At 41.8% G+C, this 24,149-nt stretch overlaps 1 protein-coding gene across 4 annotated transcripts in view; it reads right to left on the bottom strand.

Moving 5' to 3' along the window:
* Positions 1 to 24,149, bottom strand: part of CEP295 (centrosomal protein 295) — a 33,989-nt gene that overhangs the window by 3,546 nt on the left and 6,294 nt on the right. For 2 of the 4 annotated variants that reach the window (XM_082218959.1, XM_082218960.1), the window contains exons 4-24: positions 23,523 to 23,647; positions 22,993 to 23,086; positions 22,090 to 22,224; positions 20,249 to 20,389; positions 18,401 to 18,584; positions 16,883 to 17,032; positions 15,566 to 15,790; positions 14,358 to 14,464; positions 13,082 to 13,291; positions 12,697 to 12,812; positions 11,576 to 12,584; positions 10,460 to 10,637; positions 9,838 to 9,990; positions 9,298 to 9,513; positions 8,092 to 8,198; positions 7,075 to 7,222; positions 6,644 to 6,880; positions 4,932 to 5,065; positions 4,369 to 4,513; positions 2,198 to 2,856; positions 1,674 to 1,847 (exon numbers count right to left, since the gene is read on the bottom strand). In XM_082218959.1, coding sequence (XP_082075085.1) covers positions 1,674 to 1,847; positions 2,198 to 2,856; positions 4,369 to 4,513; positions 4,932 to 5,065; positions 6,644 to 6,880; positions 7,075 to 7,222; positions 8,092 to 8,198; positions 9,298 to 9,513; positions 9,838 to 9,990; positions 10,460 to 10,637; positions 11,576 to 12,584; positions 12,697 to 12,812; positions 13,082 to 13,291; positions 14,358 to 14,464; positions 15,566 to 15,790; positions 16,883 to 17,032; positions 18,401 to 18,584; positions 20,249 to 20,389; positions 22,090 to 22,224; positions 22,993 to 23,086; positions 23,523 to 23,647 — 4,647 coding nt within the window. Of the gene's footprint in view, positions 1 to 1,673; positions 1,848 to 2,197; positions 2,857 to 4,368; positions 4,514 to 4,931; positions 5,066 to 6,643; positions 6,881 to 7,074; positions 7,223 to 8,091; positions 8,199 to 9,297; positions 9,514 to 9,837; positions 9,991 to 10,459; positions 10,638 to 11,575; positions 12,585 to 12,696; positions 12,813 to 13,081; positions 13,292 to 14,357; positions 14,465 to 15,565; positions 15,791 to 16,882; positions 17,033 to 18,400; positions 18,585 to 20,248; positions 20,390 to 22,089; positions 22,225 to 22,992; positions 23,087 to 23,522; positions 23,648 to 24,149 lie in introns of those variants that run through there. The other 2 variants (XM_082218961.1, XM_082218962.1) reach the window with 2 other exon arrangements.

Genomic DNA, 24,149 nt, shown 5'->3' with positions numbered 1-24,149 from the left:
TGTATAGCAAAGGCTCAAAGGGTGGAATAGACACAAGCACAGGAAGGGGCAACGAGATGGAATTTGTCTTAGCAGCTTAACTCCCACAAACAGCAAAAGTACGGAAGGCTTGAATGCCCCTCCAAAGGATTCTCATAGATCCATACTGAATTGGTGGGAATGACTACTCCTCCCCTCGCTCTGTCATTCCAATCTGTTGTTTAATTTTAATGAAGTCCCCCTAAGGAATAGCAGTGCCGGAATCTGTGGCCCAACTTTTCACACTCCTGCAGCTGACTACATACACACAACTGTGCAAAAGTAGTGCATGCTCTACGTATCTCCCGCTTGGACTACTGTAATGCGCTCTATGTGGGGCTACCTTTGAAGGTGACCCAGAAAGTACAACTAATCCAGAATACGGCAGCTAGACTGGTGACTGGGAGTGGCCTCCGGGACCATATAACACTGGTCCTGAAAAACCTACATTGGCTCCCAGTACATTACCAAGCACAATTCAAAGTGTTGGTGCTGACCTTTAAAGCCCGAAACGGCCTCGATCCTATAAACCTGAAGGAGCATCTCCACCCCCATCGTTCAGCCCAGACACTGAGGTCCAGCTCCAAGGGCCTTCTGGCGGTTCCCTCACTGCGAGATGTGAGGTTACAGGGAACCAGGCAGAGGGCCTTCTCGGTAGTGGCGCCCACCCTGTGGAACACCCTCCCACCAGACGTCAAGGAAATAAACAACTATCTGACTTTTAGAAGACATCTGAAGGCAGCTGTATTGTGTTTTTAATATTTAGTTGGAGCCACCCAGAGTGGTTGGGGAAACCCAGCCAGATGGGCAGGGTATAAATAATAAATTATGATATTATTATTACTATAAAAGCATCTCTGTGCACTTGTCCACGGGTTGTTGCTGGGCTGGTGAGAAACGTCCAAAGAAGGAGAGGCTAAGCTCAAAGAAATTGCTAAACAGGACAAGAACACACCTATGCAATCATGCACACACTTAAAACCCAATAGGCTAAAGACTTCTCTAGCACACTCCCTCTCTCTTCCATCATACATCTTTATTATAAACCACATTGCTTCCAAAGTTATGCTAGATGTGTGCTCAGATTGCACATAATTCCACACCCTTTTCAAAGTTCAATTTATTAGCTAGGATCTTGTTAAACCTAAATATCTGATAGACTGTCTCCTTCCCTACAGACCCTCCTGGTTTTTAAGGTCAGCAGAGGGGGCCCTCTTGGTAGTTCCACCAAGTTTGGATTCGGTGGCCCAGAAGAGGAGAGGGCAGTCTCTGAGGACAGGCAGCTGTGAAACTCCACCCCCACCGAGGTGCTTCTGGCTTCTTTATTATACAGCTTTTGGCAAATGCAAGAAGACACACCTCTTGACCCCGGCTTTCAGCATCTGAGACAGGTGGTTCAGGACACATCTCTGAATGTAATATGTTTTAACTGTTTTTAATCCTGAATTTTAAAATGTTGTAACCCACCCTAGGACCTGTTGAGGAAGGGCAAGCAATCGGTTTGTTTATTAATAAAAAAATAAATGCTGCAAATTCAAACCATGCTGTAATTTAAATTTCACGGATTATCCCTTTTTGCAAACTAGTAAAGACAACAATAACCTCACCCACATAAAATGGGTCTATTGGGGAGGGGGAAGAACCAAAATGTTTACCATGGGACAGCTTATTGCTTCAGAATGATCAACGTAAGACAAGTTTTCGGGTTTCTCCTTTCTGCTCTCTGCTTGTCCAAAGAATTCCAAATCTGATTCTGCAATGCTGATGTCATTGGAGCTTATTAGAGTCAACTCAGGTTCTTCCATAATCCCTTGCCCTGTATGTGTTTCCTAGAAATTAAAATGACAGAATGCTATGTTTTGGATGTGCATGATTTAATATAATTTGCACAGACATCACACATACCAGTATTGTTGCAGCACTTGAGATGCCAAGCTACCTTGACATTTAGCTCAATTCCTTTACACCTGCTGAAAATTCAGAAACCCCAACGGAAGCTTAGGTGCCACAGATGACATTTCAGAAGGCTCACAGGTAAACCACAGACCTTGTGCTGGCTCTCTGTGATTTAGGTCAATGCTCTACTTTCATCAATATGCTAAGAAAGGCATGATTTGGACAGTTTCAGACTAAGCCCCAACTTGATACCACATGCTACTTATAGTTTTAGTTCACTCACCCAGACTGGTATGTTTCTTGACAAAGAGGAACGTGAACTTTCAGCCTGCATGGCAGTCAAATTTGGTTGCTGAAGTGCATCTGGCACTCTGCCAGTTTGCTGTACAGAATCTTGCATAGGGCTCACTGAGATCTTAGAGTTCATTTCTGGAGTCAAACTCGGCATCGTTTCTGTTATTAGAGGACTCTGATCTCCCACAGTTTGCAAAGTACACTGAGAGAGATCAATTTCTAAATCCTCATTTACAGCTGCCTTTTCTGTAACTGTATTACACTTGCTGTCAGTTGATGCAGTGGGTAATTCGGCAAAATACAGGCTCTCTTCTTTTGTTGACATGTCTTCTTTCTCCGACTCTGTGGCCCCAAGAGCACTATTCCTTGTTCCATTATCTGGAACTAGCTGATAAAATGAGCCTCCATCTTCTGCTAGGCTTGGACTACGGAAATTTTCAATGGAAGAATAAAGGGTGGTGATCTCATCATTTCCCTGCTCCTCACACTGTGTGCTCTCAGGTGCGATATAGATACTGCTCCCATTAGTTTTACTCATTTCAAGGTTTCGTTCGGACTCCGCGCTGAAGGATCCATACTTATCACCGCTCTGCGGAAACTCTCTTAAGGAAGATTGCAGAGACAGGTGTTCAAACGATTCTTCGGCACCTGGAATGGAGAAACAAAAACAAAAATTCTAACCTGGATCAAAGCAGAACTGAATTTCAAGATGAGGTGGGGTGATTTTTTTTCCCCTTTCTTCGTTAGAAACACAGGATACTAATTGTAGCTTAGTACAATACTGTACATGATTTGCATGCAACAGATTGCAGGTTAAATCCTGGTGTTTCCAAGCAGGGCTGGGAAAGATTCCCGGAACCCCTGAAGAGCAGCTGCCTGTTAGTGTCAACAGTACTGAGCTAGATGGGCATATGGTCTGACTTTGCATAAGGTCAGACTACTTTTTTTTTTTATAATAATTTTTATTACATTTTTTCCAATTACAGATAAAACAGAAAAAAGAAAGAACATAGAAAATAGAAGAAAAGAAAAAACAGAAAATCAAAGCCATTTCAGCAACTTATTTCAGATTTCTATCGGACTTCCCCGCATCTCCCGCATAGTGCGTTCTTAACAATAAAATTATCAGCAAATTATACCCTTGTTTCATGTGTTTCTTTGTACTTTCAATTGCAGTTTAAGTTTAAATCCCTTATTTTCCATTTACTCTAAAAATATAGCATATTGTCGTTTTTACCCATTTAAACTTTGATTCTTTCATAAATATTATCCAATTTCATATATAATCCACTCTCGTTGCTGGGGCTAACCTTCCAAGTCATACGGCATCTTAAAGTTCATATAACTTATAATACTTTTGCAAATAGTCCTTAAATTTTTTTCAGTCCTCCTCCATTGCTTCTTCTCCCAAATCTCGGATCCTGGCAGTCATCTCGGCTAGTTCCATGTAGTTCATCAATTGCGTCTGCCAGTCCTCCAGTGTGGGCAAATCTTGAGTCTTCCAATGCTTAGCAATAAGGATTCTTGCTGCTGTGGTAGCATACATGAAAAAAGTTCTATCCTTCTTTAACACCTTCTGGCCAACAATGCCCAGAAGGAAGGCCTCCGGTTTCTTAGGGAAGGTGTACTTAAACACCTTTTTTAACTCGTTATAAATCATTTCCCAGAAGGCCTTCACTCTTGGACAAGTCCACCAAAGGTGAAAGAATGTCCCCTCAGCTTCCTTACACTTCCAACATTTATTATCGGACAAATGGTATATCTTAGCCAGCTTGACCGGGGTCATGTACCACCTGTATACCATTTTTATAATATTTTCTTTCAGATGCATAAGGTCAGACTACTTGACTATCTAGCCAAATACTGTCTACTCTGGCAGGTAGCGGCTTTCTAGGTTCTCAGGCAGAGAGGGGTCTTTCACATCACCTACTATCTTAACCTTTGACTAGAGATGCCAGAGACTGACTTTCTGACTAATTGCTGAATTATAAGGTAAAAAGGTAAAAGGTAAAGGACCCCTGGACGGTTAAGTTCAGTCAAAGGCGACTATTATGAATATTTATATTCATAAGCCAGTTTTTGGTGTTGCTGGTTTGTCGGATTCTATTAACCGGCAACCAGAACAGTTTCTGTCCTGTGAAGACCAAACGTAACAATTACCTTGACTCTGCTCCTTTGCCTCTTTGCCACTCTGTTGCGTTGGTGGAATATCACTTAGTTTTCCTGTACTGAGAAGAGAAAGGTTGTTGCTTCCTTCTTCCAAGCTGGAAGCTGTTAATTCGTAGCTCTTCAATAAAGTGGAATTCTGCTGACAGAAAAATGTGTGCAGGCAGAGAGAGACCAAGTACGTGATGAGAAATTTAAGAACTGAGACATTCAAATTATATTTTCAAGTAATATATCTGTTAAATGACAAGCCAACTGATAACATCCACTGTGGAATCTTACATGGCTATACAGTAATCTGAAGATAATTCACATTCCCACAGAAGAAGGCCATGTGAAGATCTAACCTCTAGGGGTAAGGTGCGCTAAAGCTTGTCACCCACCAGGTAAGGGGGAAAGAAATCTCCTGGACTTGCCCCTGCTTCCCCTGAATTTTGTAAGATTACAAACTGCTTCAACACTATAAATACCAGAAACGGTTTTATGTGAGAATAATAGTAATCAGTTCTTAACTGTAATAACCCGTGATGTATAGGAACAAACACTTTTTAAAATACCTTGCTTAGGTTCTTGCTGTTCTGAAAAAAGGTTGAGAGTGTATCAAAGTCAGGTCTTGGTTCCAAAGGCTTAAAAAGCTCACGGTGGAAATTTGGAAAACTTCTCTCAAGGTCAGTAGTATCGACTGCCAGATCTTAAAAAGGTTAAAAGGAAAATCGACTGTTGCCAAAACAGAATGCTTTACATCACACATCAAACACACTGGCGATGAGGCAGCGCATGCATTTAAAAATCAACAGCTAAACACTCTTTAATGCTTTCACACCTTCAAAGATGGTCTTCTGGGATAATCTCCACTCAATCCAGCAGTCTCAACAATTTAAAAGGTAAAGGGACCCCTGACCATTAGATCCAGTCGTGACGGACTCTGGGGTTGCGGTGCTCATCTCCCTTTACTGGCCGAGGGAGCCGGCGTACAGCTTCCGGGTCACGTGGCCAGCATGACTAAGCCGCTTCTGGCGAACCAGAGCAGCGCACGGAAACACTGTTTACCTTCCCGCTGGAGCGGTACCTATTTATCTACTTGCACTTTGACGTGCTTTCGAACCACTAGGTTGGCAGGAGCAGGGACAGAGCAACGGGTGCTCACCCCGTTGCGGGGATTCGAACCACGACCTTCTTATCAGCAAGTCCTAGGCTCTGTGGTTTAACCCACAGCGCTATCCACGTCCCTTTCAACAATTAAAAGGTTGCACCAAATGGTCACAATCATTTAAAAATATGTATTAATTTATCATACTTAACGCCCTTAATCCTGTAGGATCCCAAGGCATGGTTATTAAAACTCTTAACACCCCAAACTATACAGCAGGAATGGAGAACCTGTGGCCCTTCAGATGCTGTTGGGAGTACAAATACTCATCACACCACTGGCTGTCAATCATGCTGGGTGGGGCTGCTGGGAGTTGTAGTCCAACTTTATCTGCAGGACCACAGGTTCCACATTCTGTTATACAGCAAAAACATTTCCATCAGAGCACAGCAGCAACAGCCGTAATACTCAACCCTATGCAATCTCTCAAAGGCTTGAATTTTAAAAACGTGTCTTAAGTTGATGCCAGAAAATTGCCAACAAGTAAGACAGCCATACCTCCAGGAGACAGAGTGCTATAACCATCCAGTAAGCCCCTATATCCCATATGGGGGGTTATAGTCATTGGCAAGACTATGGGCTTTCCCCACAACTCTCAAGGCTCCAAGTCACAAGGTGTAAAGACTAAGGAGAATCAACCAGGTCAGCACCTCATCCCACCCATTTCTCCCAATCAGGGTGACCAAGGTGGTTTTCTGTGCCAAACCCAGAACTGAAGCCAGGCTGAAATGGGTATAGAGAGATGTATTTTTAGTATAGCTACAAAACTGTTGACCAACAATACAAACTGCAACAAGAATGGGAAATCCAAAAAGGAACTAGAAGCAGAAGGGGGTGGGGAGGTTGTATCAAAAAAAGAGGTTCATTGAATCAACATGTTGCAGACTCTACTGGTCTTTGTTCCGTGAAATTCAGATATACCTCCTATTTCTCATGCAATCAAGCTATGGTATAGTATTATGACCTTAGCCGCGCACTTTTGTGCAGCCTTATAAAGAAGAATTATGTTGCTTCAACAACACACAGGACAAGAAACAAAATTCATTTTTTAAAAAATACCAAATTCATTTCCTCTGAATACTTCTGAATTTGCTATTTTTCACCTTCTACTAACATTACCATGGGAAGAGACGTTGCTTAAAGATGACCAGCTGAAATCTCTTGTATATTTGTCTATGATCTGTTGAATTTTACGTCGATCCGAGTGCAACATTTCTCCAAACAGATGGGAGCCAGGCGCTTCTGAAGGATCATCCGGTTTACACAGCAGAGAAACTGAAGGACCCAAAGCAGTATTTGTTTTCTCTTTCAAAGGAGAACTGAAATGACACGGTTGTTTCCTGCCTGAATGAGACTCTGCAAGACATAGCACAACCATGCTCAACTTCATAAAAAATTCCATGCAAATCAAGAAAATAAATGGTTCGATCCATAATTAAAAGAGCTGTGCAACTTATTCAGACTACTCCACAGCACATTTTCATGTCGGACACAGCCATGTAAACAGAAAAAACCCAGTCTATTGTATTACAGTTTGTAAGAAAATGTACCTGTATTGGCAAGACTTCCGTCAGGATTGGAATTGGCAATGAAGCTGGTAGCAGAAAGGGAAGATGAAGCGAAATAGCCACATGCTACCTGTTGTGTAGATGTCTGTGGACTTAGTGAAGAAGGGCACCATTCTGTAGAAAGTGTTACCTAAGGCAATAATACATATGAAATGTAACGATTATGAATTCCAGAACCCCAAGTGCTCGGAATTGCAACACATTTTGTTCTGAGCTCAGGTCAAGTGTATAAACCTCCACGTATTCAATTGTCAGTACACATCAGGCTCATCATTGCTCAGTAAAGTCTCTCTGTCTCTCTCATTCATTCATTCACTCACTCAAATTCCACTTACTCATTCACTCGTTCCATTCACTCATTCATTCAACAGGAACCATACATCACAAATCACCATGCTCTCAATTCAGACTTGTATTGCTTCCCAGAACAGTTTACAAATCATGCACCGCGCAGACCAGTTGATCTTTTTGGTGCTCAGATTTGGCTAATTCTCATCACAGAGTCACTGATTAAGAGGCTCTCAGAGGAAAAGTGAAGCAATGCAAGACACAGTCATGCTTATTTACTAATGTATAAGAGATGTAAACATCAGGTTTTTTAAATAAGTAATACTATTCAAAATATAATGCCTTGTTTTCCAGATTATTTTTTTAATAGTCAAGGACAATTAAATGAGAATTTTAACTCCACAAATGAGGGAGGCAGACTGCACAACTGGTGCTATATTCAGCAGTGCTGTGTTCCATTTAGTATTTTGTCACCAGAAAACTTTTGCAAAACAAAACTAGGTATGAAAGTTAAAGAAGAAGAGCGGAGCTTTTCAGAGCTCCCTAAAGCAAAACCAAGAATGAACAGCTCTCAAATCTGAATGCAAGTTTGTAATTAACAGTTCCAATTAATAATTTTTTTTTGAAAAAACATAAAGATTAGAAAAAGGGAAGCAAGCTTGTTTAAAATAAATGCTGTGTATTACATGTTAAAACCCAGTGGTGACTAACCATACAATCAGGTCTAAATGAAGGATCAGGATACGTAGCTATTATCTTTCCAGTATCATCAGAGCTTGGTAAGCCTCGATCTCTAAGACGGAGTTCGCAGGAGTGGGCTGAACACACAAAAATAAAATAAATCAGAATGACAAAGAGTAGGAAAACAGCAAGCATTTATGAATCTGAACAGGTTTTATTCCATAAGCCATTCCCACTTCTTCATTTCTGCCCAGGTTTGCTTCCATCCATCAGAGAGGACATGCTCCGCTCCCATTTCATATGTTGCAATCTCACCTGCACACAGAGAGCATGTCCTTCATAGACTTTGTTTGGAAATGCCAGCTACTGCTCTTCAGAACAGGAGTGCTCTCAGGGGCTTAGAATGATTCATACCAGGACAGAAAGAAAACCTAACTTACTCAGAGCTGAAAATGTTCTAACAACCATTTAATACACTATGGCGTTATCAGTTTGATTTTAGGGGTGAAAATCAAGGTGCTGCTTTTGATAACAGGCCAGTAAACGGCTTTGGCTCAACAAACTGCCATGTTGTTGATCAGAAGTCCCCAAACTTTGGGGGCCTGGGGGCACATCTGGAAAACTAAGAAACTGCTGCCACTGTTGCAACATGATCTCCTTTATGAGGAAGGGCATGATATAAATTGGTTAAATAAACCAACAGAAACAAAAACAAACCCATTTCACAGATGAACCCCTCTCCTAAAACTGGACTAAACACATACCAAAACAAACAAAACATAGATAACAAAGCAGGCAACACCATTTCCCCAACAGAATGCCTCCCCACCCCCCAAACAATCTAAAAGGTGTTTAAAAAAAACCAAAAAAAACCTTGATTATTTTTTTGACAGGGTAAGCGGACCTAACAGGCACCAAGAGGGGTGAGTGAAGGGCACTGTGTTGCCATCAGGTGCTATAATGGGGACCAAAGGAAGCTCTCAGCTATATTACCCATGCACCAAATTGAATCAACTTGTTATGGGAGCTATTGTGCAATGATGTAATGGCCTCCCCTTGGAGCTTAAGGCTTCTTCAGAAGCAGTGCCATGGCACATTAGCTTTCAATGGATCTAATATAAAGCAGACACAATATTTGGCTCAAGCTAACATTATCATCATTAGGTTTGACGAGGCAGATTGCAAACCCAAAAGGGCCCCCAAGACATCCATGCTTCAGAAAGCAACACTTCTCACCCGAGTCACACAAGCCACCGGCTTCCATCGCTGACTTTTCACACCATAATTCATTGAACTGGATCTCACTTTCATCAGAACTTGGCTCTTGGCCATCTGCCGTAATTCTTAATAAATCTGTTTCTTCATGGAGATCTTCATCTAGACTGATGCTGGAATGCCACTTATGGGCCCTTGAAGCCAGGCAAGTATCTCCAGTAAGAGGTTCTCTGTAGCCTGCAAGTATCAGTTTCCAATTGTTAAAATACCTTATTTCAATCAGAAAATTAAAAAAGGATCCCTTTTGACAGAGCTTGATTCAGCTGCTGTGCACCCTAACAGATTTTGTAGTGGCAATACCGTATTTTTGTAGGTTCCTTCTGCTCTAAGCACTACTTAATGAGAGGATATTGGATTTGTTTGCCAATCGTTACCTTGGAATTATGCTCCGCAATTTCTGACAAGTCTAAGAAAGGTCAGAAGCTTTGGGATTTTACAGCAAGAGAGGATGAGCCATACCATGTAAGAACTTCTGATCAACACCACACTTTTACAATTTACCTGTAGAGGAAAGTCTGCCACTCCGTGGTGTGTCAAGTTCTGGTATAACGCTAAGTTCATGCTGTTCCAAATCGAGCCCTAGCTTTATTTTTGACAAAGGCGGCTTTGAAAGTCTCCATGTCTGTTCTCTTCCCCAGGTGTCTTGAAATCGCTCTGTAAAGTAAAGGTAAGTTCAGGTGACCTGCAACTGATATAGCAGCTGGAAAACTGAGCTACAATCTAAGAGCTCCCCAGTTAACACTTCACGTCTACTCAGCCTGAGGCATGTCATTCTCTCGGCAATCCAAGGAAAACAATACTTACCTTTGTTCCATGGCTGGGAAATACTATTACCCTACTAGGTAGGTGCCTGCAGGCATCAGGTTACACCTGGGATTCTGATCCCCCTTTTTGAAAACCTGTGTTTCACTTAAGGCATGAAATAGGTCTGAGTAGCAGTCAGGCTTTCCTCTTTTAAAAAATGGGATCAGCCAGTTCATCCTAGAATCCCTGATGAAGAGTTCTGCAGAGCTCGAAAGCTTGTGCAGTATATTTTGTTCCAAGTCAGATCAATTTGAAGGAAGAAGGGAAGTCAAAACAAGACACAAAAGCAGGTTAACTTGACATATCGAAAGGTGCTTACCAATCTGTTCATTTGGACGAACACTATGAAACAAAATGTCCTTTTCAGAATGACTGCTCATATCAGCAATGTGAACCATTTCTTGGTTGCTGTCTTTTGCTCCTAGTGTTGGCAGCAGATGGAAGTCAACAGTCTCTCGCTGCTCTGTCATATCTCTGCATGTGCTGGAATGTCCTGCCTATAAGTAGAAATGAAGAGTACCTAAACACAAGCATTTTTCCCCACTATAAGGCATCACACACATCCAAGAGATGATTAGATATTTAAACCAATTCTATGGTTGCTTACTTATAAGTTCTACTGTGTTTAATGGGGTTTACTCCCAAGTAAATGCGCACCAAATTGCAACCTATACATAGAACTGGAGCAGCCTTATTACTAATCCATCTACCCAGGAGTGTCTGCCAGAAAGAGGCTAGATCCTTTAACTAAATATTAAAAGTTTTGAATCCGGGATCTCCAAATTGCAAAGGATGCACTCCACCACTGAACTGCACACATTGCCTCTTTTCCAGGGACTTTCAGTTATGTTCATAGAGCTGATTCAGAATAAAAAAGCTAAGATTAAAAAATGATTGCAAAAATGCTCTTCCATTAATACACGGAAGAAGGGAGGAACATTTTCCTTTAAAACTGTGACAAGAATAGAGCTAATGGGAAGTGTGTGGGTGAGAGAGAGAAGCAGAAATGTTTTCTGAGGCCTGAAATAGAAGCATTCATAACTTTGAGGGGAAATTGGTATTTTCTCCCAAAGTTATGAGTGAAATACTTTCAAAAGCTGTGCTTTGAAAATATTGTTACAGCCAACCCACATTGCTGCCACAGTAGTTGTTTGAACAAAGGCATTTAAAATTTAATATACCAAAATTATACTCTTCAGATACTTAAAAACAGAAATATTTAGGATACATTTCAGTGCTCCCCAAAATATCACCCCACTAAAAAACAGACTTCATAATTTCCAGAAATTGTACATCTCTAGACAAGAGTTCACTGAAACAATGGCAACAAAAGTGCAGCTACTCAAAGTTTAGGAAAACAAATCAGAGAGAAGTTCTCATTCTGATTTAAACTGAAGAACAGTCAAAATGTTTTCATGCCATGTAAAAAGCCTACCTTTTTAATAAACTCCTTTAAAGCTTCCTGCTGCTGTTCCATTTGTTGTTTCAGCTGAGTATGTTTTTTCAGGAGCAAGTCCTCTTGTACCTTCTGCCGAGAAAGAAGAGCTTCCCTTTGCTTATCTAGCTGCTCTTGTAGTTCTTTCAAGTGTTCTTGCTGAGCTTGAATGCTCTCAGAGGAAGACATCATTCTGTCCCTTAATTCCACTATAGCAGAATAACCAGGCGTGGATCCACTTCCATTTTTTAAGACGTAGGATTCCTGGGTCTTTTGACTCTCACTAGAAACAAAGGAAAGCACAGACGAGAGGGGCTGCAAAGGAGGGAGGTCAGCTTGCTCCAAGGTTGTTCTTGTCCAACTTTCAGGAGGTTTGTGCTGGTGCTTTAAGGTTGCTGGCAGGAGAATCTTCTCCGCTGAAGGTGCATGAAACGTCCGTTTATCAGACCAGAGTGTTTCTGCAGACACAGAAGAGCTGCCCACAGGGAAAGTGAATGGGGCATGCTGTGTTTCAGCCACCGGCTGAGTTATAACAGAAGTGTCCTGTGACTTAAGCGTTAATGATTCTGGAATGCTGTGAAATTCCAATGACTGTGCTGAAGGTGTCTCCACTGCGCCCAATTCTTCTGTCTGTTGGTGTGAACTGTGGTGTGTCAACTGAAAAAGCATTTGACCCTCCAGAGTACATACATGCCCACTGCCCACATCAAACCGTTGTTCTGTTCCCCCCTGCTCTGATGATGGCACTGCCAACATCCAAGGCGGTTTTGAATGCTCAGCTGACTCTTGTACAGGAGCAATCCCAAATGGCTGGTCTGCTGCTAGATTAACTCTCTGCAAACCACGATATCCTTGTAACTGTGATGGCGCGTCAGGGACAGAATCTTGTTGTGCAAGTCTGTTAGCAGGACCTAACAATGACGCAGAAACTGAGCGGTATCTCTGTTTCAGCTTGTTCTGATACTCATGCAGACGCTTCCTGGCTTCTTCGACCGACGCTCTGTGCATCCTAAAAGAGACATATATTTATATATTTGAGCAGATAACACTTTTCAGGAGCAGAACTGCCAAGATAGCATCAAACTGGTAGCCAGGAATCTCTTATGTTGACAGAAAAATACCTGTTTTGGATTAGAAGGCGTTGCTGATAGTCGCGAATCATCTGTATATGATCGTCCTCTGTATGATCACCCTCTACAGAACTGCCGGCTGCCTGTAGCTCTATGGCTCTTTCAAGCTAAAGAGAAATTAAATGAAGAAAATATCAAGCACTGTGCAAAAGGCAATCACAGTTCTGTGGGGAACAGTTAGTTACAAATCACGGCCTCTTTGAGCAGAATCAACCATTTCAAGGGAAGAACTGCAGTTTGTTGCTTCTGCTCATTAGGTAGCAGGAGTGATCTTCATTTTCACATGGAAGCATCATCTATGGCTTAGTATGATGTGAACAGCCACAGAATTAGCAAATCCAGCATTATGTCAGACAAAACAACTTTTCTCCTTCACCTTATGTTGTACTTCCTGCTGCTGGTGTACAAAGGGGACCCTAATATCCACTTGTTCCATTTGGGATTCTTGATCTTTCATTTCTTGCTCTTTTTTAAATTCCTGCTCCTGGCGCTGCAACTGAGCCTTCAGAAAATCAGCCTCCAGACGTTTTTTCTGCTGTTCAATTTGCTGAAGCAATGCCAACTGCTGTTGCTTTTGGTGCTCTATCTAGTCAAATGAATAGCAATTCTGTATGTCAGTCACAGAAGGAATCCATGGAACACAATGAACCTCCCATTAAATAAATTCTTTGACAGAACATCATTTATCACAAGTATTAATTTGGATAAAATATAGAATCATAAAATAGTCATCAAAAGAGTCTTGTAAAAACTATACTGCATCCTTGTAATTAAACCTTCTATGGAAACAACACTGAGAATAAATAATAACACCCATAACTTTACAATACAGCTTTGAATTGTACGATATTGCAATCATATCGTAGTGATCACAGATGTCTAAAAGGAAGAGAGAAACCTAGAAATTAAATTGACGTTAACTGGATATTTAAGACTGACTTCTATGCATTCCTGGCATTGTGACTGTCACAAGTGTGAAGCCATGCAAGTACAAGCTTACATTAGCAATTATTCTTGGCTGTCAGAAGGAAAGAAACGAGAGAGCCCTTTCAATTGTGTAGGTTTCCATTCCTCTCACCCCACTGAGTAGAGCAGGGATAGGAATCTCAGGAAGGGCAGGGTGGGGAGGCAGGCTGCATCCCCTCCCAAACCATCCACTTGTGTGTTGTTGCCTTGCTGCAATGTGCCCTTGAACTCTGATAACTGCTTGCCTGGAGGATAGAGGTGTCTGTGTAGAAACTAGGGTACTTTACAAAGGTGTATTTGCATTCATTGCTCCACCCACTTTTGCCTCTGACCCTGGAAGGCTGCCCAGAAGGGAATGTGGAAACTCAGGCAAAAAGGGTTTCCCATCCCAGGTGTAGAGAACAGTTAAAGCTATTGTGTAGGTCACTGTGGGAAGCAGCCGGGTGTTTTTGTGTTTCAGGCTTTTTCATTATCTTGACGTTTAGCCTTAATTGTTCTTGAAATGAGTTTTCTGACATTCAGTTTCCTGTAATTTGAAATCGAAACACTAGTGACTTAAGTGCCCCATCTTATTGGTGTTAATTCATATTCTGCTCTTCATTATTCACACAACCCCAGAGGGAGGGACAACACTGGCATATCAGAACGGAACTGCCACACTGCTGTAGACGGAAAAACAGTTATACCTGGTTTTGTCTTTCTGCTTCCTTTCTGAGTTTAGTTGCTTGTTCTTGTGGGTGATCTAGAACTACATTTCCAGCAACAATACTTTGGTCCAGTGTCTGCGGCAGTTCTAAGTAGACACACATATAACATGAATATATAGTAGATTAAGGATAGTTACTCATCTTAGACCCTGCATCATTTTATGTAATTTAATCTTTTAATTTCTATGCCACCCTTCATCTGAGATCACAGGGCAGTTTACAATATAAAAACACAAAAAATACAGCATAGACTTAGTTCCTGTGATAACAAATTAAATATAAAGTCATCTTATAATTTATGACAGTCATACTGATGCCACCATTGCTGGTCAGCTTCCAAAGAGGTGTTTCAGCTCACAGAAGGGGTTTGTGCCCTCACCCTGTCCCCTAATCTAGCTTTTTTTTTCCCCTGCTGGCAGGAAAAAGTTATTTGAAGGGGTGTAGGAGTAATTCTGTGTCCAGGGCAGCTGTCTACCAGCTCCACCTGGTACGCAGGCTGAGATCCTACCTGCCTGTGGACTGTCTTGCCAGAGTGTGAATGCTCTGGTTATCTACGTGGGGCTACCTTTGAAGGTGACCCCGAAACTGCAATTAATCCAGAATGTGGCAGCTAGACTGGTGACTGGGAGTGGCCGCCGAGACCATATAACACCGGTCCTGAGAGATCTGCACTGGCTCCCAGTACATTTCCGAGCACAATTTAAAGTGTTGGTGCTGACCTTTAAAGCCCTAAATGGCCTCGGTCCTGTATACCTGAAGGAGCATCTCCACCCCCATCGTTCAGCCCGGACACTGAGGTCCAGCACCGAGGGCCTTCTGGCGGTTCCCTCACTGTGAGAAGTGAGGTTACAAGGAACCAGGCAGAGGGCCTTCTCGGTAGTGGCGCCCGCCCTGTGGAACATCCTCGCATCAGATGTCAAGGAAATAAGCAGCTATCCTATTTTTAAAAGACATCTGAAGGCAGCCCTGTTTAGGGAAGTTTTTAATATTTAACTTAATGCTGTATTGTTTTTAACACTCGATTGGGAGCCGCCCAGTGTGGCTGGAGAAACTCAGCCAGATGGGTGGTGGTGGTGGTGGTTGTTTGCCCCTTTGGCTCACAAATTAGTTTCACAGTTCTTTGAATCCTGCCCATCATCATGGTCAGTTTTAATTCCTAAGTGCAAAAAACCCCCACACGAACATACCCCTGGCTTCAGAGACAGGATCACTCTTTGGTTCAGGCTCAGATTCGGAGTCGTATAATCTTCTTTCTCTACTAGAAATTGTTCCAGATTCAATTGATTCAATTTCACTTGTAATTTCTGGTTCACTTCCTGTTGTCCAATGGTCTTTTTGGTTCCTGATCTTGTTTAGCAATTTTTTAAGAGCCAATTTTGACTGAGGCTCACGTGGCTTTTCAGCTTCACTACCTAAATTAAACAAACAGTACACGCATGAGCAAGAAAACCAAGGAAGCTGTTCTTATAAGAGAGTAACCCATGCAACTCATGGTTTGGTGTGACATTCATATGCGGTCAATATGTTAAGGCCTGGCATCACTGGACAGGACCTGCATAGGCCAGAGTCACTTTCAAGTGACGAATATACAGAGGAGGGCAACCAAGATAATAAAGCTGTGGAAGCTAAGCCTGTGGAAGGACGGTTGAGGGAAAAGAGGAGACTGAGAGGGTGATATGATAGCCATCTTCAAATACCTCTGGGCTGTTACATGGAAGATGGAGCAAGCTTGTTTTCTGCTGCTCCAGAGGGTAGGACCCAAACCAATGGATTCAAATGGTAAGAAAAGATGTTCCGACTAGGCATAGGGAAGAACTTTCTTATAGTAATAGCTGTTTGGCAGTGGAAACAGACTGCTTTGCAAGGTGGTGTACTCTGCATGATGGAAGGCTTTTAAGCAGAGACTGGATGGCCATCTGTTAGGGATTATTTAGCTGTGATCCCTGCACCGCATGGGGTTGGACTAGATGACCCTTTGGGGTCCCTTACAGTTCCGAAGTTCCAGTTCCACAGTTCCGAGGTTCTGAATTTTGAACAGATTACAAACTCATGAAACGGGCTGAAGTTTGCCAACCCAGGTCAATCGTTATTTCTTGTTACAAATATGAAATGTTTCAGTACTCTACCCTGCCACATGCACTCTTAATCTCTGGCAGGTATAACCTTAGACTTTGCAGTGCCACCAAACTGCACATTCCTCCCCAAGGTCACATGGTTAACAAGACAATTCTGAAACCACTGAGCAGGATCCAACTCAACCCACTGAAATTTCTTAAGTTTACTGATTCCAATAGGGCTACTCCAAGTATGACTATCATTTTGTATCACCCAAGAGTCATATGCCAGTGTTTGGCAAGATATGCATCAATGTTTATTTCTATCCTTATCATTTGACAACTGCTTTATACCATCTTATATCCAGTAGTGAATATAACTGATAGACCATACTTGTTTTCTAAGTGAATATTAATAAATAAGAATCAAGTTTTCAGGTTTTCTCTTACTACTTGGCTCACTGTCCTTCACCTCATCCGACAAACTTGGTGGCACCTCAAACACAGAAACTGGCTCCTGGGAAAGTTCCAGCTCATCATCTTGAGATCTACTTGGCAAGGGCTGTGGGTCAAGGTGCAAAATAAGGTCTCCTTTCATTTCTGTGTAAAGAAATTAGACCATATGAAACCAACACACAACATTCTCTACTGAAAATTCCAACTACAGAGGAGGTGAGCAGTAGACATTTAAGAATGTTTTTTTAATCACACAATGCCAAGTGAAGCCATGAAGCAAGGTATTCAATTACACTAAAGACCAATTCAGAAGAACAACTATTTCTCTTACCACTAATGACTATCACTTAACATAAATTTATATTGTAATGAAGCAACATGTAATGAAACTTCAGTCAATAACAAGTTGCAACATGGGCAATATGGATGCCAGAATTCATTGTAAATATCACATTTGCAACATAAACGCAAAAGTGTCACCCATCTAAGAATCCTTAGAGATCCCCAAATTGAAATGATTTTTGAGTTTAAACCAGTTTAAACCAGTACATTACAAAATGGTAGGGGAAAATAAATACGTTACCTGGGATGCTCTCTCCAAAAAAGTCCTGTATTATATATGTGAAAATTAGTTCACTGGGGGCACAAGCTGCAATATGGCGATTCCAGAGCAGCCCTAAAATAATCCTAGTAACTGAGAATATTCAACTGTAGGCCAAAGATGAAGAATCTGTGACCCTGCAGGTGTTGATGGACTGTCAGCCCTGACCATTAGTTATACAGTAATACCTCTGGTTGCGAACCGTCCTCCTTGCGAATGCTTCAGGTTACGAGCTCTGCTAACCTGGAAGTAGCTGCTCTTGGTAGCGAACTTTGCCCCTGGATGCAAGCAGAAATCGCGCACCAGAGGCGTGCACGCAGTGGGAGGCCCCATTCACGAAAGTGCGCCTCAGGATAAGAATGGTTTCTGGTTACAAACTGACCTCCAGAACAAATTAAGTTTGTAACTTGAGGTACCACTGTACTGGTTGGGACTGATGGAACTTTGGAATCCAACCTAAACTGGAGGCTCACAGGTTCCCTATCCCTGCTGTAGGCCTAAAGTAGTATTCCCCCAATCTGTGCTGGTGTGGAGCTTTCAATGGAAGATAAGCTTCTGTGCAAGACCAATGGACTAGGGACTACACAGATTATATCATTGATCTTTCCAAAGCAGTGGCTTTCTAATTTCCTGTTTCTCCTAATCAATTTTTCTAGTGAAGTCCCCCCTGAAATCTGCCACAGAAATGCATTCACATTATGGGATGCACTGACCAGGCCTGCTTGGCTTCACCACTGGCCTTTGGAAAATGACTGTGCAATACAGAATATGCTCAACCAACGTAAAACATAACAGTGGGCAAGCTTGTGTCTTTCAGGGAAGACTGCCTGACATTACTCCAATCTCCATTAAGCTGCAAAGGAATCTCTGGGTTCCCCATAACAGTCCAAAAGTCACTTATAAATACTTACTCCTGTCTCCAGTATACATGTCTTCGAAGGCACACTCCAGCTCTCTCTGCCATTCTTCCCTGATTTCCACACGCTTGTAGGGCGGCTGAAACAACTGAGGTGGCATCTGGGCAACAATCTGTCTTCTGCGTGCAAGGTCCATATTCTGCATATGTTCAAGCTCTTTCATTAGCTTTTCCCTGTCCTTTAACAGCAGGAAAAAATGTCCTATTAATAAGCTGTCACACAAGCCAAGCCAGTTTATTTGACAGAGTGAAGATGCTTTTAAAGCTATGATGATGATTGCTTTATGTTGGGTACTTTCCGAAGACTCCTAGTTAGCAGGTCATAAAATTAACTTTAGAGGAGCGGCATTTATTCATGTAAATTACACTCTGCTGGACAGACAAGTTTGAATATATGCACGTGCGTGCACACAAATAGTAGGCAGGGAAATGGAAGCTATCCATTTCAATAAGTACAAATGATGTCGTTGAGTTTTCTGCTAAAGATACCGCTTTAAAAGCAACCTGCAATTCCTTTAAAAGGGGGGACTGTAATCTACTGCACATGATTTATAGATCAAATGCAGACATTTATTAGTCATACTTCATTATCAAACGTCAGCTTCATTTGAAGATATTAAGTGTATAATTTCAGAAGGCGTATTTTGTTAATTACCACTTAAAATGAAATATTGTTTCCTTTCTCCTCAACATCAGGTGCATTAAAATGCCATTAAATAGTCTGTGAAGACAAGCCCACATTATTCCCCCTTAGTATCCTAGCTTTCTAGTGCATCTGATGAATGAATACAGCCACAAGAAATAAATCTCAAATGCAGGAAGCTGAAGTTACAGAGAAGAGAACAAAGGTTGGGCTTTTTAATATGTCACCTCTTAGGACCCACTAGAAGTCAGGCCTACAGGACAACCCCCAAGTAAGTGAAACACTGGAAACAAGTGCATTGACTTTGCCTGCTTTTTACATTAGCTTTAAAGCCTTCATTTTTTTTTAATAAACTTAATTCTATTGTGATTTTCAGCACGGTACACTTTTGAATTATTTTATTATTCCAAAATAATAAAATTCCTTCCTGTAGCACCTTAGAGACCAACTAAGTTAGTTCTTGGTATAAGCTTTCGTGTGCATGCACACTTCTTCAGATACACATGTGTGCATGCACACGAAAGCTTATACCAAGAACTAACTTAGTTGGTCTCTAAGGTGCTACAGGAAGGAATTTTATTATTCCACATTGGCTTCGGTCCTGAGTTGGCAGAGAGGGGAACTGCTGAAAACTAAGTAGAGGCCCCTTTCAGGAAGGCTCTTATGGAAGAAGCAAGAATGAACTCCTTCTGCAAGCTTCCTTCTACTCACTGAACTCAGGATCCGCTCCTCTTATCTTTGTGTAACTACACCTGAATAGGTAGCTACATTCTGTGAAAGTAGGTCATGCTGAAAAGAATTCTAGCTGTATTGAAGTTCAACTCTGAAGTACCTGCACAACGCAGTTAAAAAACAACAGCCCTCTTCTCCCATATATTAGAATGCTTTGCGTTTCATCAATCTTACGCCCACAAATGCCAAACCTTACCTACCCTGAGGCCTGAATTACTTCAGCGTGGCTTTCTAAATGTTCAACTATATTTCATCTTTGACAGTGGAAAGAACATTGCACACCGTGAACCTAGAAACTGAGGATAAGCACTACGAACACTTTAAGGGCTTGAACTTTAAACAATCCATTATTTCAGAATCTTTCTGGAGAAAGGTTAGGTGATTGTACTTTGAATTCATTAAATATACAGTGCCCAATTTGCTAATATTACTCATCTGATGTCGGGAGAATGTTTCTACTTTGCTTACCCGTGCAAGACGAACCATCTTCAAGGCATGCTTCCCTCTTAGGCGAGCTTTTTCTTGCTGTTCTCTCCTCTCTCTCTCTTCATTGCTTTGCAGTCCTTCCTTCCGCTTGGCTTCCACCTTGGCAAGTAACCGAGCATCTGGCTGGGAGTCAACCAGCAACAAGTTAGGAATACCAAGTTCTATGGTGCCTCAAAAGACTATACCCAGAAGTATAGTTTTGTAAGTAAAAGGTAAAGGGACCCCTGACCATTAGGTCTAGTCACGGACAACTCTGGGGTTGTGGTGCTCATCTCGCATTATTGGGCAAGGGAGCCGGCGTACAGCTTCCAGGTCATGTGGCCAGCATGACTAAGCCGCTTCTGGCGAACCAGAGCAGTGCACGGAAACGCTGTTTACCTTCCCGCCGTAGCGGTACCTATTTATCTACTTGCACTTTGGCGTGCTTTCGAACTGCTAGGTTGGCAGGAGCAGGGACCGAGCGACGGGAGCTCACTCCATTGCGGGGATTCGAACTGCCGACCTTCTGATCGGCAAGCCCTAGGTTTTGTGGTTTAACCCACAGCACCACCCACATCCCCAGGTAAAAGGTACTGAACCCAAATACATTTGGGACTAACTTCCCCACCCAACTACCCAAGGGTGGCCCTCAAACAATATGTCAAGTCTCTGTGATTTCAACCTCAATTAGACAGTAAACTGTAAGGAAATAATGTACTGTACAGTCTGGCAACTGATTCAGTGGCACGGCCTAGCAGAGCAGCAACTGTGTGCCCTACTAAGGGCAACAGCTTTGCAGAATGGAAAATAATTCAGTAAATTGTGTGAAGTGTGGAAGGACTGCAGCAGAATATATTGGGGACCTCCGAAGGACCCCATAAGAGCCTGCTGTAAGAGCATGACGTCCCTGCTTCTGGTTTAATCAAATAAGAATCTGCTCATTTGAATTCGCTGCTAGAGTTAAACACAAAATAGTGGGAAGAAGGAAACAATGAGAGGCAGAGAACATGTGAACTTAAGAATCAGGCCAAAGACCCATCTGGTCCAGGACCCTGTTTGTGCAATGGCCAACCAAATGGAAGCAGCACTCTCCCCCCCCCCCCCGTTGCATACCATGTTGAAGTGGTGCTTCCTTTGGTGTGTCCTGAAATTTCAAATATTCCACTTCATTTAATGAGGGAAGGGGTTGCAGTTCAGCAGTAGAACATCTGCTTTCATGCAGGAGGTAAGTTCCATTTCCCACAGACATGCATAGTAACAAGGAAAATTGGGTGAAACAAACTTATTTAAGGACTTGCTATTTAGGTTCTATGATATAGCCCAGGCATAGGCAAACTCTAGCCCTCCAGATGTTTGGGACTACAATTCCCATCATCCCTGACCACTGGTCCTGTTAGCTAGGGATGATGGGAAGTGTAGTCCCAAACATCTGGAGGGCCAGAGTTTGCCTATGCCTGATACAGCCAAACATAAACAGCGTACACAAAAATTGTCCTCATTTTGTTTTGAAAATAAGGCTATGCTGAATCAACAGTCTCAATCTTTTACAGGTTTTCAGTAAGAAAAGCTCCAGTTTTAATATTTGTTTTTGCAGGAATGATATACATTAATTTCAAGTATTCCACTTATGAATTCCATACCCACAAGAAAAAAAGTGGCTATAATCCAAGAGGACACTGGGATTCCAACTGTTGAACAACAGAAAGGCAAATATTTGTGCTTCCCAATGCTTAATGCTGATTGTCAATTTTCCACAATGGACAGCAAAAATTCAGCAAGTGCTTCTGGAATACTGCTACTGCTGTTACACAAAGTATGGGACATGCAAAGTAAAAAACAGTCACCTGGTCTATGTTCATTTCTCTATCTACATATGGATCACAGAGATGATGGTGAAGATCACAGAGATGATGGCGAGTAATTGAAAAAGTGTCAGTATCACAGACTTTGACTGTAGAAACACTCTTCAACTCAATATTCTGAAAAGTTTGAAGAATAAATTTGATTTAATAGGATGGCTGTGCTAAACAACCAAGAACATGAACAGTACAAGGTCACCCATTACAAACAATGTAAAACCCATCTAAAGACAGATGTCTCCAAACTCCCACCAAAACTGACCAAAGCGAGAGATTTAGGCATGTCTGTAAGAGGAACTCCACATTTTCCCATATATGAGGCTATAAGATTATATGAATATCTGTGTGTTATTATTATTCTTATACTAATGTTTGGGAGGGGGGGTTCCCCCCAAAATTGAAGTGCAGTGTAACTAGAGATTGGCACAATAAATACTAGGAGTGTGCATAGCTCTGTAGGAAGGTCAAATAAGAAGACAAATATCGGTGATTCAGGAGTTCTCCCCATCCCAAATCAAAGCAACATGTCAATAACCCTGGGTCAAATCAGGATCCCAGCAAAGCCTTTGTCACTGTATCACATTTGTTCCGTATACCTCTCTATTTTCCTAGGGTCTTCATCCTTCTCTATACCCATGAGCTTTGCAGAAATAAGGCTATCCAAAATGTTGTCTGTGGAGCACTGAAGAGCTCTGGATTATTTCTGTTACCACAGTGGAACCCCGCGTTGCGGATGTAATCCGTGACGTAATCCGCAACTTCTAGGCCTCTTAAACTTTTTTTTTAAAAAAATAACCTTTTTTTTAAAGGAATGCGTTAGTTCCTATGATGAGCCTTTTAATCAGCTAGGCTCCAACATCTTTTAAAGTTTCTGAAAAGAATACTCACTTCAAAGGGGGGAGGGGGAGGAGGCGGCAGGCTTGCAATTTTAGCAGCTCTCTCTTTTTCGACATCCAACGCATTCTTCCGTGCATTTGCTCTCCTTGTTTAGAAGGGGGAAAGCAAGAAATAAGACATTCCAATCAGATTTTGTGCATGGCTAAATCAAGCAAATAGGGGGTTTATGTTTTGTTTTTTTCTTGTGTTGAAATCTATTAGAAATGCAAAAAAAAAATTAAAAAACCTCCAAAAACAACAGCTGTAATATTCTTCAGAAAATTTAATTCCTAATAATTACTGAGAATTTCTGCCAAAAGTACGAGTAAGCAGAAAGGCACGTGCTAAAACAAGGCAGCCCCATGCCCTCCCCCTTTAACAATTCAGCCTTCTGCTGCAGCCCCAACTCAAGAGACACTATTGAGCTGTGCAGGGGGCTAGAAAGCTTGAACGCATGAACCCAGGTGCAACCCTACGTATGCACACATGCAAGAGACTTTGGGATATTAAAGCAGCGAAGGTTCATTTTATGTACAATTTACCTTGTTTGCTCCCTCAGCAACTTCTCTTTTTTATTTTTCTGCTCCTTTAGCGCTTCCTTATGCCTCTTTTCTGCTCTTTGTTTCCTTTCCTTTGCCAGCTTGGCCAGAGCCTCCAAATCCGGTTCCTTTGAAATTAAATGTATATGTTGAACGATTGTCATAGAAACAAATTAATATCAGAATTTTAATTCAAAAAGCTTAGAAGTGTATCTAAGACGTCAGGTAAACTTCCCTTTTGTGCAGATGTCATGACCTGTCTTTGTGCCAGCTTTTAATAGAAAATGTTTGCAGGGGCTCAATCTAAGGCATAATTTTGCCATCAAAACGTGCTGTGGAGCTAGTGTTAGCTCTAATGGCTGCCTTTCCACCAGGACTGGGTCTATACTCGTTGCTATTGTGGCAGGACCCACTAGAGTAAAGCTGCTGTATCAACTTATGAGTAAAATGGAATTTTCTAATTCCACTGAAAGTTTTGGAATTTTACTCTAATACCTTTTCTTTGTCTCTATAGATGGTGCTATCTTAAGTACTCGCTTCACTTTAAGTGGACGTTTAATGATCAAAATGTTGATGGCATTAATATTTTGTACTGATAAAAGGGCAAGGTTTATTCTCAGTATGGGAGCA

The sequence above is a fragment of the Podarcis vaucheri genome (genome assembly GCF_965113315.1).
Source record: "Podarcis vaucheri genome assembly, chromosome: 4".
In the NCBI taxonomy this organism is placed as follows: domain Eukaryota; kingdom Metazoa; phylum Chordata; class Lepidosauria; order Squamata; family Lacertidae; genus Podarcis; species Podarcis vaucheri.
The sequence above is the reverse complement of the archived record's forward strand: the minus strand, read 5'-3'. Positions and strand labels throughout refer to the sequence as shown.